We start from the raw sequence: 13569 nt of genomic DNA on the forward strand, positions 1-13569 counted from the left end.
TTTTTTTTTTTTTTTTTAATAAATATGATAAAACTTGCTGTTGCAGAGGAGACAGGTAGTATACAGCTCAGATTTCTGGGGATATAAGTATCTGTCAGATTATGGCATTTAACTTACAACTTACTGCAGTAATCTTTTTCAGTTCCTATTTTAAAAGGTGATTTTAGAGATGAACAGTTTTATAAACTGCCTATTAAATTAAATTCCCCATATGTCCCTCATCAGAAAAGTTCCTTTGTAACTTTCTTGGTGTTAGACAGGAACTTGCACCAAAAGTAACCCAGCTCTTTGGAATCCCTTTCTACTCTTAAATGAGAGGGAGATTCAGATTTCTTGTCTAAGCATGAAAATATCAAATATCCATTATTTTTATCGCCCCCCCCCCCCCCCCCCCCTCCAATATTCCTCTGACACATTTGATTGTATCAAGTCAGATGGGTTTATCCCACCATGCTTTCTGGTTAATATTTATTTAAAGCAGATGTTATTTTCTTTCTTAAAAAGTAACCCTGTTTTAGAGTGTGACAATTTTGCTTTGAAACATTCAGGAGATTGAAGGCAGTCTGACACTCCAAACTTGGGAGCTTTTTAGCTATGTACAGAATTGTTCCAGCTGCCCTTGTGTCTGCAGTATGGCCGTTCAACATGAAGACAGCTTGTTTGTGGCCGTTTTTTTGCACACTGACCAGTAACCATGCCAAAATTTTCTAGCCTAGCCAAGACTTCATAGACAAACAGAAATTCAGTAGACTTGGTACAAGCCTCCATGTATGGTGTCCAAACTGTGCCAGAGTGTAATGCTGCTATGTTGCACCAAAACTGGCCAAGTCACAGAATCTGTTACACAAATACTTGGTGAAATTTTCATTTTAGGGATAAATGTACACTGCTTTCATACTTCATAATTATTAAATTGCTTTCTACAATTTTGTAAAGCAAAGTAGGTTTTAGATAGCCGTGAACAACCAAGTTGTGGGAGATCTCACTGGAGAAAGCAACAAACTTTTCTGGGCTCTCTGTAGCAAAGACTTAACAGATTGGATTTTTTTTTCCATTTTTTTTCCTTTCTCCAGTTGCAGAGATTATATAGGAAGTACCTTAGAGCAGAGAGCTTTAGAAAGGCTCTAGTTTATCAGAAGAAATACCTCTTGCTGCTTCTTGGTGGATTTCAGGACTGTGAGCAAGCAACCCTCTCTCTAATAGCACGTATGGGAATTTACCCCTCACCTGCTGACCTGCAGCCTTCTGGATCACGCTCTCGTTCTTTTACCAAGTTCAGATGTGCCGTCAGGGCAATCATTGCGGTGTCAAGGTAAAGCCAAAACACTCGCTGCCTGTCATACATGGTGTTTTCTTGGAAATTTTAAAATTTGATAGTTCCTGTGGTTTATCCTACATTATATTAAGCAAAAGCTAGCTCCAAAACTAGTTTAAATGTGTCTTGTTAGCTGTAGCTTTGGCCAAACTGCTATTTCAGAGTCAGCGCTAAATTGAATGCGTACTGAACTGAAGAGTTATAAAAAGCTGCCTCTGTCTTGAGAGATACCCAGCTGCAAAGTATTTGACAATTGGTGCAAAACCATTACAAACTGATGTCCTTTCAGGTCTGACCCTTATCTGTTTGGACTCACTGGATAGTCTGTCTTGTATCAGAATGTGATCATCTCATCAGTGATGGTTTTCCTCTCTTGAATACAGTAGCCTGTGTTTCATTGGGTATGATTCTATCATACTCTGTCACTTGCTATCAGACGGATTTTGTTAGCTGTACTTTGGACAACATGCCATCTCATAATGGCTTTTGAGTCTGTTTAATGAAAAAGATAGTTTTAAATGTAATAGGTGGTTACTTCTGAGCAATTTTCTTGTCTAGTAAAAGTTATTACTAGCAAGTTCTAAGACTTTCAGGAGATGGCACAGGATGTCTTCAGGCTGTTGTCTTTGATGTGGATGCTATATGAAAGCAATATCAAAGGATGTAGGAACTCTACTCCTCTGAGGCAGGAAGAACTGCCACAGAACACCCCAGAGATTAGGGACAGAGTGGAGGAGCAGTGCCAAAATGAGCAAACCTTTCTAAACAGTTAGAGGATCGCTGCAGAGTAAAATGGGGTGAGCCTTCGTTGTAAAGACTGAAGTTGAAGAATTCTTCCTCCATTCCTGCAAGAATTGTTACTTACATTGTTTAATATGTTTCATGCCAACCAAGAGTTTAATGTTAAAATTCAGTGTATTTTTGCTTTTTTTCTAATGATTGTACAAATTTATTTTGTTACTAAGGTTAAAGTTTTTGGTGAAAAAGTGGAACAAAGTTAGCAGGAAGAGCATACAGGGTGAAACCACTTCTCACAGTACAGGAGGTAATACAGGTAAGCGTTTTGAACAAGTACATTGTTTTAATTATAATTTCATAGAATCTTTGAGTTGGAAGGTGCCTTTAAAGGTCATCTAGTCCAACCCCCCTGCAATGAGCAAGGACATCTTCAAGTAGACCAAGTTGCTCAGAGCCCTGTCCAACTTGACCTGGAATGTTGAATGTTTCCAGGGATGGGACATGTGTCATCTCTCTGGGCAACCTGTGCCAGTGTTTCACCACCGTCATTGTGAATTTTTTTTTCCTTATATCTAGTCTAAATCTGCCCTCTTTTCATTTAAAACTGTTACCCTATGTCCTATCACTACAGTCCGTGCTAAAAAGTCTGTCCCCAACTTTCTTATCAGCCCCTTTAAATACTGGCAGGCTGCAATAAGGTCTCCCTGGAGCCTTCTCTGCTCCAGGATGAACAACCCCAACTCTCCCAGCCTGTCCTCACAGCAGAGCTCTTCCAGCCCTCTGATCATTTTTGTGGCCTCCTCTGGCCCCGCTCCAGCAGGTCCGTGTCTCTCCTGTGCTGAGGGCTCCAGAGCTGGACGCAGCCCTGCAGGGGGGTCTCCCCAGAGCAGAGCAGAGGAGCAGAATCCCCTCCCTCGCCCTGCTGGCCAACCAGGATACGGTTGGCCTTCTGGGGTGCGAGCACATATTGCCGGCTCGTGTCCAGCTTTTTATCCCCCAGTACCCCCAAGTCCTTCTCAATTCCTTCATCCCCCAGCCTGTACTGATACTGGGGGTTTGCCCTGACCCAGGTGCAAGAAGACCTCAGGAGGTTCACATGGGCCTAGTCCTCCAGCCTGTCCAGGTGCCTCTGAATGGCATCCCATCCCTCAGGTGTGTCAACCACACCACTCAGTGTGGTGTTGTCTGCAAAGTTGCTCAGAGTGCACTCGATCCCACTGCTTGTGTCACTGATGACGATATTAGAGTCTTGGTGTCCCCTGAGGGACACCACTAGAGATGAGCTGCTGACCACCACCCTCTGGGTGTGACCATCCAACCAATTCCCCATCCACTCAACAGTCCACCCATCAAATCCATCTCTCTCCAGTTTAGAGATAAGGATGTTGTTGGGGACTGTGTCAAAGGCCTTACAGAAGTCCAGCCAGATGACATACATAGCTCTTCCCCTGTCCACTGATGTGGTCACTCCATCATAGGAGACCACTAGATTGGTCAGGTAGGACTTACCCTTGGTGAAGCCATGCTGGCTGTCTCCAATCACCTCCCTGTCCACCATGTGCTTTAGCACAGCTTCTAGGAGGATCTGTTCCATGATCATCCCAGGCACAGGGGGGAGGCTGACGGGCTGGTTGTTCTCAAGGTCTTCGTTGGTACCCTTTTTTTAAAAATGGGTATTATGTTTCCCTTTTTCCAGTCTCCAGGGACTTAACCTGACTGCCAGGACTTTTCAAATCTCATGGAGAGTGGCTTGGCAGCTACATCAGCCAATTCCCTCAGGACTCTTTAGTCCCTTATTTACTTCCTTATTTAGTTCCCTCATTTCTCTTTAGTCATGTGTTTCATTTAAAAACAAAAGCAAAAAAATAACCACAGAAGTGGCAAAATCTGTTTATACGTTAACACAAATGTGCTTATCCATTTCTTGAACACGATTATGAGTTTATAAGGACATTGTAAGAAACTACAGTTGAAAACTTTCAGAATTCATAATTTACAATGGCGAGCTCCTCCTCTTCTCACTTTACTGCAACCACTCAGAATGTGAAATGGAGTCCTGTGTTTATAACACTCATCAGAGAATTATTTGAAGCTACCTGTAAGGGAGATTAATGCCACGAGTTATTAATAAGGCAAGGACAAATACTGCTGTAATAGTATTAAAATGGGTACACGCGGTATCAAAATTAGTCTTAGAAGTGGCACACTTGCTAGTGTTACCAGAGGTGAAAAACGGGGTTTAAGTGGTTCCAGAAGTCCAGAAGAGACTTAAGACTGGCAGATATCCCATAACTATTTTCTTTGGAGTTTAAGTCCCATGAAACATGACAAACTGGAGCGGATGGCTAGATGGTCGATGTGTTCAGTAAGGACTGTGTTCCTTTGAGGTGCTTATGGATGTGTTTGTAAGAATTTGAACCAACATCTTAATGCAGTACCCAATATTGTGGAACTGTCCCATTTTATGTAATATTCCATTACTTGTGGCTTTTCAACACTGAACAAAATTCAGATGAAATACACATGTTTCATTACCAGGTAATAAGTTGCTGGAAATACTTATTTAAAAACAAACGAACAAAAATATCTTCCTCCATAAAACCACTGTGGTGTGGCTCCTATGAAACTTGAATCCTGAAATGCATGCTGAACTTTCTACCTCACTACAAAATAGCATCTTTGCAGCCTCGTTAAAAAATATTTGGTGTTTTTTGGGGTTTTGGTGGGTTTTTTTTTGTCATTTGAAGGACTTACCAGAAGAGGTTTTTCTTTTTTAATGAAAACAAAACACCCCCCCAACCTTCACCACACCAAACAAAAATCTCTTCCTTTTGCTGCTGTCTCTAAAGTCAGAAAGTGTATGTCAACAGCACCATATAGTTAGAGCAAACAGCAAGTAATAAAATTTATTGAAAAAATATTTTGCTTATATCAGAACTGTGTGGCTATAGGAACAGCTACTGAAAAAAGTTTTCCATTTGTGGGAAGCAATTGTTTGACATTAACCAGATTTAACAGAAGTTTGACATTTTAAAACAAACAAAAGCTGTTAGCTGTAGAAAGTATATTTTAGCTGAATTTAAAACACAGTCGTGCTCTGCTGTAATTCTTATGCGTTTTATTGGTTATGTTTATGATAGGCTGTTTTGAATGGTTGCCAGTGCGTATTTTTTAACTGTTTCATATTTAACATCAGCCTCTGGTGCCAGAACAGAAATTCTGAAGGAGCAGCAGCCCCCAGCTGTTCACATCAGCTCTCCCCCAACCCGGGACACGGGGCTGTGCCACAGAACCAGCTCTGCAAGACTTGTGAGCCGCTCCTCCAGCTCCTCTTACTGGTTACACAACAGGTCAGTCTGCAGTCTCTGCCTACCTTAAACACCCGTACGGACAGTCTTTCATAAAAATGTCACCACTTATTGGAGGAGGTACTTGAACAAGAAGAGGAATTTGTTTTCTTAGATCTGGTAAATGTTTTGTTTCTTTCAAGATGCTACAGGGGAAGAACACTTCTCGTTTGCTTTAAGCATATCTGATGTTCTTGGACTGAGAGCATTCCTAGTCATGTTCCCCAATTTAATTTGGACAGACTACAGGTTTTACAATGGCTGTGTGTGTTAGCCTTCTTTGAGGGGTAATTCTCGTTGCCTTTGCTGTCCAAGTTGGAGATTAATTTCGGAGCATCCAGTGGAAGCAGCTCCCCTCCTATAGGACACCATTGCATTAGTATTAGCTGCCTTCACACTCCATGCACGCGCACAGAATGGGAGGTGGAGAACTTACAGGGGATGTGCTGTTGCAGTTTTTCATTAATTATGGCCAGTTTGCACAGAAATACAACCTCAGCTACTTGTTGCCGGGTTGGATGTCACAAGTGACATTCTGCACAGTGCTGCTAAGACAATGCCTGAGCTGCAAGCGCTGCGCTTTAGTTGGAGGAAGGTGGCCTTCCATCATTACTGACCTTCTCACTCCCAGGCTCTCCTGGGGCCCAGAGTAACCTCGGGCATTGCATAGTCCAGTACTGGCTGTAGCGTCTCCTTTCCCAAGCCACTCCTCGTATGTGGTTTCCTCCTTAAAGTAAGGATTTGCAGGAGTTGATGTGGAAGATAGCTGTTCTCAGCCCCATCAGCTTGGGACGTGGTGTTTGTTTCTTAACCTCCTTGCTAAATTAGAAACTTCAATCAGCAGGCAAGAATTTTCTTCATAAAGAAAAAAAGAGTAGCAAGGAAGTAGCTGTGGTGACCTAGAGGTATGCAAAGGCAGCAGATGCTTGAAATTATTTTAGGTTTTTTAACATTGACGATTGATTTGGGGGACAGGACAGTGCTTGTCATGAGGGACTGATAGTGTTCTAGTTTGCATGGAACTTAGCAAAACACTGAGAGTTAGAGACCTGCAAGCATTTCCTAAAAGACAATTCGACCCTGCCCTATTCCTCTGTCATGGCACCTATCTGGGTCTGACAGCCAGAAACAGTAGCTGGCACCTTACCTGTCAAGAAAAGCCATCTGTATCGTATAGAACAAGGGTATTAATAATAATAGTCAGCCCTGACTGATTACTCAGTGTGACTGGGTTAGTGGTAGCTCAAGTCTAACGTGGATCCGAGGTTGGCTCAACGGTGCCTGTTGCTGCTTTTTGTTTCCCGGCAAAGCTACACAGAAGGAAGGGATGGATAGGAACTACCTTCTGATAATTGAAAGGTCCAGGGGGAGGAAATAAATCCTTACTCCAAGTAGGAATGTGTTTGCACAGAGTGTCCCCTCCAACGTATATTTCTACTAATATTTGAAATTTTTTGTTGATGTTCAGAAAGGAAACACAGTGTATACCATCTAAAGGGTCCCCTTTTTACGCCTTGTCCTTCAAGATACCATTTTACCTGCTAAGGCGAGCACATGCCTGGATGCACCGCACTCCTCTTCAGCACTTCTCTGCAGAAGTGGGTCTCTTCTCACTTGGCTGTTTGGACTTGCCTCTGACTGCAGCTTTCTTACCTTACGTGAGGGACTTCATGTTGCATATCAGTAGAGCGAGATTCATAGATACTCCAGCTTTTATCAAAACATCTTTTCTTTTGACTCCCCTGTATACAAAGCTGCCCGGTCTATATTGTTTCCTCTTCAGCACTTCTCTGCAGAAGTGGGTCTCTTCTCACTTGGCTGTTTGGACTTGCCTCTGACTGCAGCTTTCTTACCTTACGTGAGGGACTTCATGTTGCATATCAGTAGAGCGAGATTCATAGATACTCCAGCTTTTATCAAAACATCTTTTCTTTTGACTCCCCTGTATACAAAGCTGCCCGGTCTATATTGTTTTTACTGTTTTCTAGTTTGCTTTGCACTGAATTATTGCCTATATGAATGTAACTTTATTATATTTATTTAAGAGTATAGCATGAGAAGAAGAAAATAATTTGTATTCTTTTTAAGATTGCATCCTTCAACAAGTTCTGCTTCAGAAAAGTCACTTGTGCCTACTCAGGATCCTGAACGATCGCTAACGGAATACATCCATCGCTTAGAGGTTATCCAGCAAAGACTAGGGGGTGCACAACCAGGTAAGAACCACCTTGTTACTCCTCACAGCTGCCAGCAGCCTGGGCTGCTTTTTGCAAGGTTCTTCCTACGTATTGCCTATAGTACTTAAAGTATGTAGAGAGCATAATTTTAATGAATAATTATAATTGGGCAGGGGAAAGGGAGAAAAATTAAGTAAGTCTCTGAAATGAACTTGTCTGAATCATATCTAAAACTAGTTCAGGTGTGGCATTTCTCAAAATAAGTTCTTAGTGAAATTCTTCAGAGAGAAGCCTGAATAATTCCATGTGATTTCTGCCTCCCTCATGTTATCAAGTCTAAAACTGCAACACTTGCTTAATAAATGAAGTTGTGTATAGAGTTAATTTGCTTTAAATTCAAAGAGAACCCTTGTAATAGCTGAACAGAGCTTTCTCTGCAGCACGAACTGTAATGCTTCCCTCATTTACTGCTTCTTTATATTCCATAGCAGATTAAAAAAAATTTGGAGGCTGGTAAAAACAGCCATCTAGTTCTAAGATTGATCAAAGAGCACATAAAGCATTGTGGTGGCACTTATCTTTGCTATTTAAAACACTTCCACCTCATTTCTAGACTGAATTTACTTGCTTTAATCTTCTAGTTATTAGCTTTTTGAATATCTTAGTTATATCACAGAAATTCTTTGTCCCAAGGAAGAACTTATAAACGGTCATCATGTCTTCCTCAAATCCTCTCCTATCAAGATATGATTAGATGTATTTTCCAATGTTTTGTTATTTTTGAGGTTTATGTCTAAACCTTCTCCAGTGTATTAGTGTCTCTGGATTGTGAACAACAGAGCTGGACCTCCAGCTGCAGTGTCATTGGTGCTAGACCAAATACGATGATAACGTGTTCCTTGTTCACCCATGTAACCGTCGCGTTGCAGGGGCAGCCTCGCACTGCCTGCCTTCCCCACCACAGGGCAGCAACATAATACTTCCTTCCACCAACCACCACCCTTGGCTCCTGGTAATTTCAGCCAAAAGCTGGAAAGATGACCAGGTAGATATTTGGCAGTGGCACTATGAGAGGGCCATGCAGATTCCTTTACGCATTGCACATACGCATCTTACATATTTCTTTCGCTAAGCATAACTGTTGTCAACCGCTGTTTCCCAGGCAGACCGCCTCCTCTAATTGTGTTTCAGCCTGTTCCCAAACGTGTGTGGCTTTATATTGGTTGTGCCAAGATGAGAAAAATATTTGATCGTATCTGGAAAATCTCTGCCAGTCACCAGTACTCTTACTGCTGTCCACTCCTCCGATCTTTATTGTCAGCAGATCATCTCTGTGGTGATTTTTATGGGAGAAGGTGTGGGGATTCAGTCAGTGATCACAGCATTGCATAGGGACTCTTAGCCCTGCAACCACTGCAGGTGCTCATTCGCATCATGTCTACCGCAGTGGCTCCTCAGCAGTACCAGGTTTGAACATGTAATCTACATTGTTCTTGCTCAGTTTCCCCACAATTTATGAAAGGCATTATTAATTGTGGACTACTGACTTTACTGCTTTTGGAAAAAATGATTCTTAACTTAACTTCTGAGGCAAATTTTTTATGATTACATGTTACATTCCTAATACATTTTTAGTGTTAACTTTGAAAAATTAAACTTTAAAATTACATGTTTCTCTAGAAAGAGAAGAATCTTGGCTTTGTCAACATTCACAGGAGCCTGGTATAGCTGGACAACAGCTCTGGGGACTAAAGTCTAAAACTTTGCCTGTTTTTCTGCTGCTCTGAGTTGATCAAATAAAAAAAAAAGTTTAAAAAACAAACAAACAAAGGCTAGTTTTGCTTACAAATCCTAGTCTTGCTAATATCACTATAGTCAACAGCTGCAGTGGCACTTCTATATGGGAACTTTGACATTGTTCTCAGCAGGATTTTACCTAGAAACCTTAATACTATGACTTCGTGGTCACACATCTATTCAGCAACAAGACCTTGTCCAGCAACAGAATCCGTACTGAATCATGGCAATAGTAGAGCTGATCTGAGCAGCCCTCTTGCTCTGTGTAAAGTAGGCCTGCGACTGAGCGCCGGTCTTGGTGCGTGAAGGTTTGCTTTGGCAGCCGTGCGAGCTTTCAGATCTTGTTTTGTATTGTTCCTAGCTGGCTCATGAAAATGGTAACTGCTTTCAGTGTAGCTTATATGAAGCACATTGAGGAAATTACATGCTGGTAACTTGCACCCTGTTGCTCCATAACACAGTTTTCTAATGTTCATTTGTTTTATTTAAATTTAGGACAAGTTCCAGGCCCACCTCGCCAGAGAAACATGAAACAGTGATGAGAACGCTTCTGAAATCTGTATTGCGAACCCCTACGAGTTATTGCTTCCTTCCAAGTTGGTCCATACTGAATGGAGGCACTTGCGATCTCTTGTGCAACTGAATAAAGGGCAGCGCTTTTGCATCAGATTTTTATATGACTCTTTTTATTATATTTTAGTACTTTAAGAGGAAATTACTTTTCACTAAGAACAATGTTTTACATTCTCATGTGAAATTACTATTAAGTTAACAGCTGAAGTGTGCCTGCATCACTGTATTGTAAGTTGCAAAAGTCCCTTTGGTGTTTATTTTTCTATAGTGTATAGCTGGATTCCTTGTAAAAAAAGTTATTAAAATGGCATTTTATTAGTGAATTCTTACACTGTATGGTTATTTGTTTCCACAAAACCATTTGTTACCTATTTACTTTTTTTGCTGTTCCTAAAATTGTTCGGGGTTTAATATTTCTCTAGGATCATTCTGACTAACAGAACAGCTAAAATACTCTCCCAAATATCAAAGATACATGTAGCATTCTGTGAATTTAGGGTCTGCTCTTCTGGTTTTACAATAAATTAAGTCCTCTTTCCCAAGTCTTTCTCATCACATTCCAATTCAGTGTCAAGCCACCATTCCTTGACTGAGCTATGCATGCATGATGTATTTGGTCTGACTGAATTCATGCAATATAATTAATCTGCACCTGCTCGAGAAGTCAAATGCATGTTAGACTTTCCTCCAGTGTGACCTTCACCTATCAGACTCATCTTTCCGAGGTGACTCAGTATTGGGGCTCTCCTTCCAGTCTCATGCTCCTTCTGGTGCGGTAGTGTATATGGGTACCTGGTTCCTCCGCCTCCCACCACCACCACAACTGAGCAGAGACTGAGCAGAGCTTTGGGGGGAAGATGCCTCAGGGTTCAGCATGCGGTATTTCCATACAGTACAGAATGTCTGCCCTTACTGTGCTGCGGGTGTGTCCCCTCCACCCTGCTCCAAGCGACAGCTTGGGCAGGTATCTTCTCTCACTGCCCTGTCACAACCAGCTACTAGCGTGCTGGGTTGTGTTTGCTGACAAGATGAACAAAGGTAATGGGTGCTGGTCCACATACGAGCAAACCTGTGCTGGAACTCACGAGATAGAAGGGCACTAGTCTTCTCCTAGAAGACTTACAAGTAGTTTGGAAACAGCTGGACTCAGTTGGCTGCACCCTTGCCTCTCCCTCAACTTACCAGAGGCTCCGAGAGAGTAGTCTGAAAAGGAGCTGCTTCTGACACTTGGCAAACCAGAGCATCTGTGTTACGGAAATGCTTACATGTTTAGGAACTTTTAAAGAAATAAAACAAATTGTTTCCAAAATAGATTTGGATTAGACTAGTGTTTATAAATGGGGAAAATAAAGAGTCAATGCAGGAAAGTAGAAATTAAGTTCAGTCTAAAGTACAAATAGGTGGGATAGAAGACAAATACGTAAAGCTTACAAGCACTGAATTCAAAGTTTTTAACACAACTCTTGGACTGCTGGTAGTTATTTGTCCTATTTAATCTGGATCCTTTTAGCTTAATTGTCCAAATTCAAAAAGCTCATAACTTCTGTTTAAATGTATGCATTTTTGACAAAAACACACACAAGCACTAAACTATTATTTACCTCTAATGTAAGTGAAATGCCTGATTGCAAATCCTAGCTCTGCCTAGTACCTTGTGCTGTAGGTACCTTTCAGGGGGCCAGTTCAAAATGTGTGTTCCATTGCTGGTCAAAGAGGAAAAAAGAAGAGGCGTTTTGATGGTACACCCCTTTCCAGTCATGATGTCTCAGATGCAAAAAAGAGAGATCCCAAATACCATACCAAATGAGACTTCTTTCTGTGATATTTACCTGTGATATTTGTTGTCATATTTCACAGAAGCCAAGTGCTTCTTGGGATAATCTAAGATTCATTCTTCTCTTTCTTTTTTCCTTAGAAAAGGTATAGGCAGAATTGTAACACCAGAAGTATCTTAAGACCCTGGAAATGTGAAATCTCTACCTTAGAAGAATACATGGGGTATCAGAAAAATCACTTCTGGAGGCAGATTATTCTATTACAGCCTATTAAAAGATCTTTGTTGACAGGATATTTGACAATTGGATATTAGCATTCATCCAAGATTGATATACTTGTTTAACTGCTTTTGTCCAATGTTGGTCTTGGCAAGCCCTTGTTTATCTGTCGGGTTGGTCACCATTTAATTCACTGAAAAAAACCCCGTGGTATATGTCGGTGTGCACTTCAAAAATAGGGGAGCCTGTCCTCCAAGCTGCTAGGTAGGACAAGAGGCTGGTATGAGTGGCACGGGAGAGGAGCCATTTGTGCTGATGGTCTATCTGTGGGGGAAGTGAGCAGCACCGAGAGCTCCTGTGCCGTGTGGAGGAAATGCTGTGGAGCCTTAGCACCAACCCTAGGTGAAGGAAGAGCCTCTACCAGAGGTACTGGACTGCCCCTGGTACTCGTGGCTCCTCCACAGGTGCTTCTGTCTCTGGGTTGACTCAAGCGAGACCTGGCAAGGAAAAATTGAAAAAATACAGAGGCCTGGCAAGTCTCTGTATTTTCATCGTTCAGTGGTGGGGGCATCCAAGCTGTGTTCCTGAGCAGACTCTGAGCACGGCCAGCCCACAGGACACTGCAGTTCAGGCTCAGGAGGTTGTGAGGCTGCCCTTGGGGCAGCCCTGTAACTTTGGTGGCGGGTGCTCCTGCTGCGTCTGCTCTCAGCCTGGCCGCCCTTTGGGGAACCTTTTGCCGGGTTCCTTTGCTGCTTGCCAGGCTGCCGGTTCCAGAAGCAAACGTACGTGTGGGAGCCGGGAGCCGCCGGGTGCTTTGCAGGCCGCAGGTGACCTTTGGGCCAGCCATGAGGAACTCATGCTAGATACATCACAGGTGGCATCCTGCCTCTTCTGTAGGAAACTGGTAACTTACTGCTTTCTGGATGTTGGTAAGACCTTTCCCAACGCTTGCTCTTACTTTTAGTGAGTTAGCGCTGTGCCACTGTACTAATTCTTTAAACTTCTGAGAACTTTTATCTAGCCGGCTGAAGGTTGTGTTAAAAAAGTGACAATGCAGGTAGCTAACTTTGGAAGTTATCTTTGGGCTTCTCATCAGTATTGTTGTAGCAGGTAAGAAATGTCCTCTTACTTGTGCGAAAAGGTGATCTGCAGGAGTGAGGATACTGTGTATGGGAGGATCCCAGCTGCGCTGCCGCAAGGGCTGGCGCAGACTCTGGCTCCGCAGTGCCCGGTAAGGGATCCATGCGCTGCCCGACACAGGGCCGGGTCAGTGCGCATGTGCGACCCAGTTTGTGTGATGGTATCTTGGCACGCACACAGAGTTTGTTATGACATCTACAGGAGAACCTATTACCTGATCTGGCATAAACTTAATTTGGCATGAACAAACAGCACCTGATTTGGTATAAAAGCTTGCCAAAAGTAACTTAACTTGTCCAGAGTTTAAAACCGATTTGAACTGGATAAGTTTATGCTGGATCAGTGACTGTATCATATTTCTTTTAAAAATCTGTTTCCAGGAGTCTTAACACTAGATGTAGAATTCTGTCAAACCGCACACTCTGAATGGTGTTGCTGTCCTTTTTGTTTAGCACAGCATGAGTTTATCTTCTCTTATAAATAATGTT

The 13569-nt window shown here is 42.3% G+C and overlaps 1 protein-coding gene across 1 annotated transcript in view; it reads left to right on the forward strand.

Moving 5' to 3' along the window:
• Positions 1-13172, forward strand: part of LOC104620618 (pericentrin-like) — a gene marked incomplete at both ends in the record, with an annotated part of 24152 nt that extends 10980 nt beyond the window's left edge. Inside the window, 5 exons of the mRNA XM_010286900.1 lie at positions 1074-1312; positions 2281-2369; positions 11863-11867; positions 12702-12845; positions 13083-13172. Of these exons, the coding sequence (XP_010285202.1) occupies positions 1074-1312; positions 2281-2369; positions 11863-11867; positions 12702-12845; positions 13083-13172 (567 nt within the window). The remainder of the gene's footprint in view (positions 1-1073; positions 1313-2280; positions 2370-11862; positions 11868-12701; positions 12846-13082) is intronic.
• Between the last annotated feature and the right edge of the window lie 397 nt (positions 13173-13569).

This window comes from Phaethon lepturus, unplaced genomic scaffold, assembly GCF_000687285.1.
Source record: "Phaethon lepturus isolate BGI_N335 unplaced genomic scaffold, ASM68728v1 scaffold3640, whole genome shotgun sequence".
In the NCBI taxonomy this organism is placed as follows: Eukaryota; Metazoa; Chordata; class Aves; order Phaethontiformes; family Phaethontidae; genus Phaethon; species Phaethon lepturus.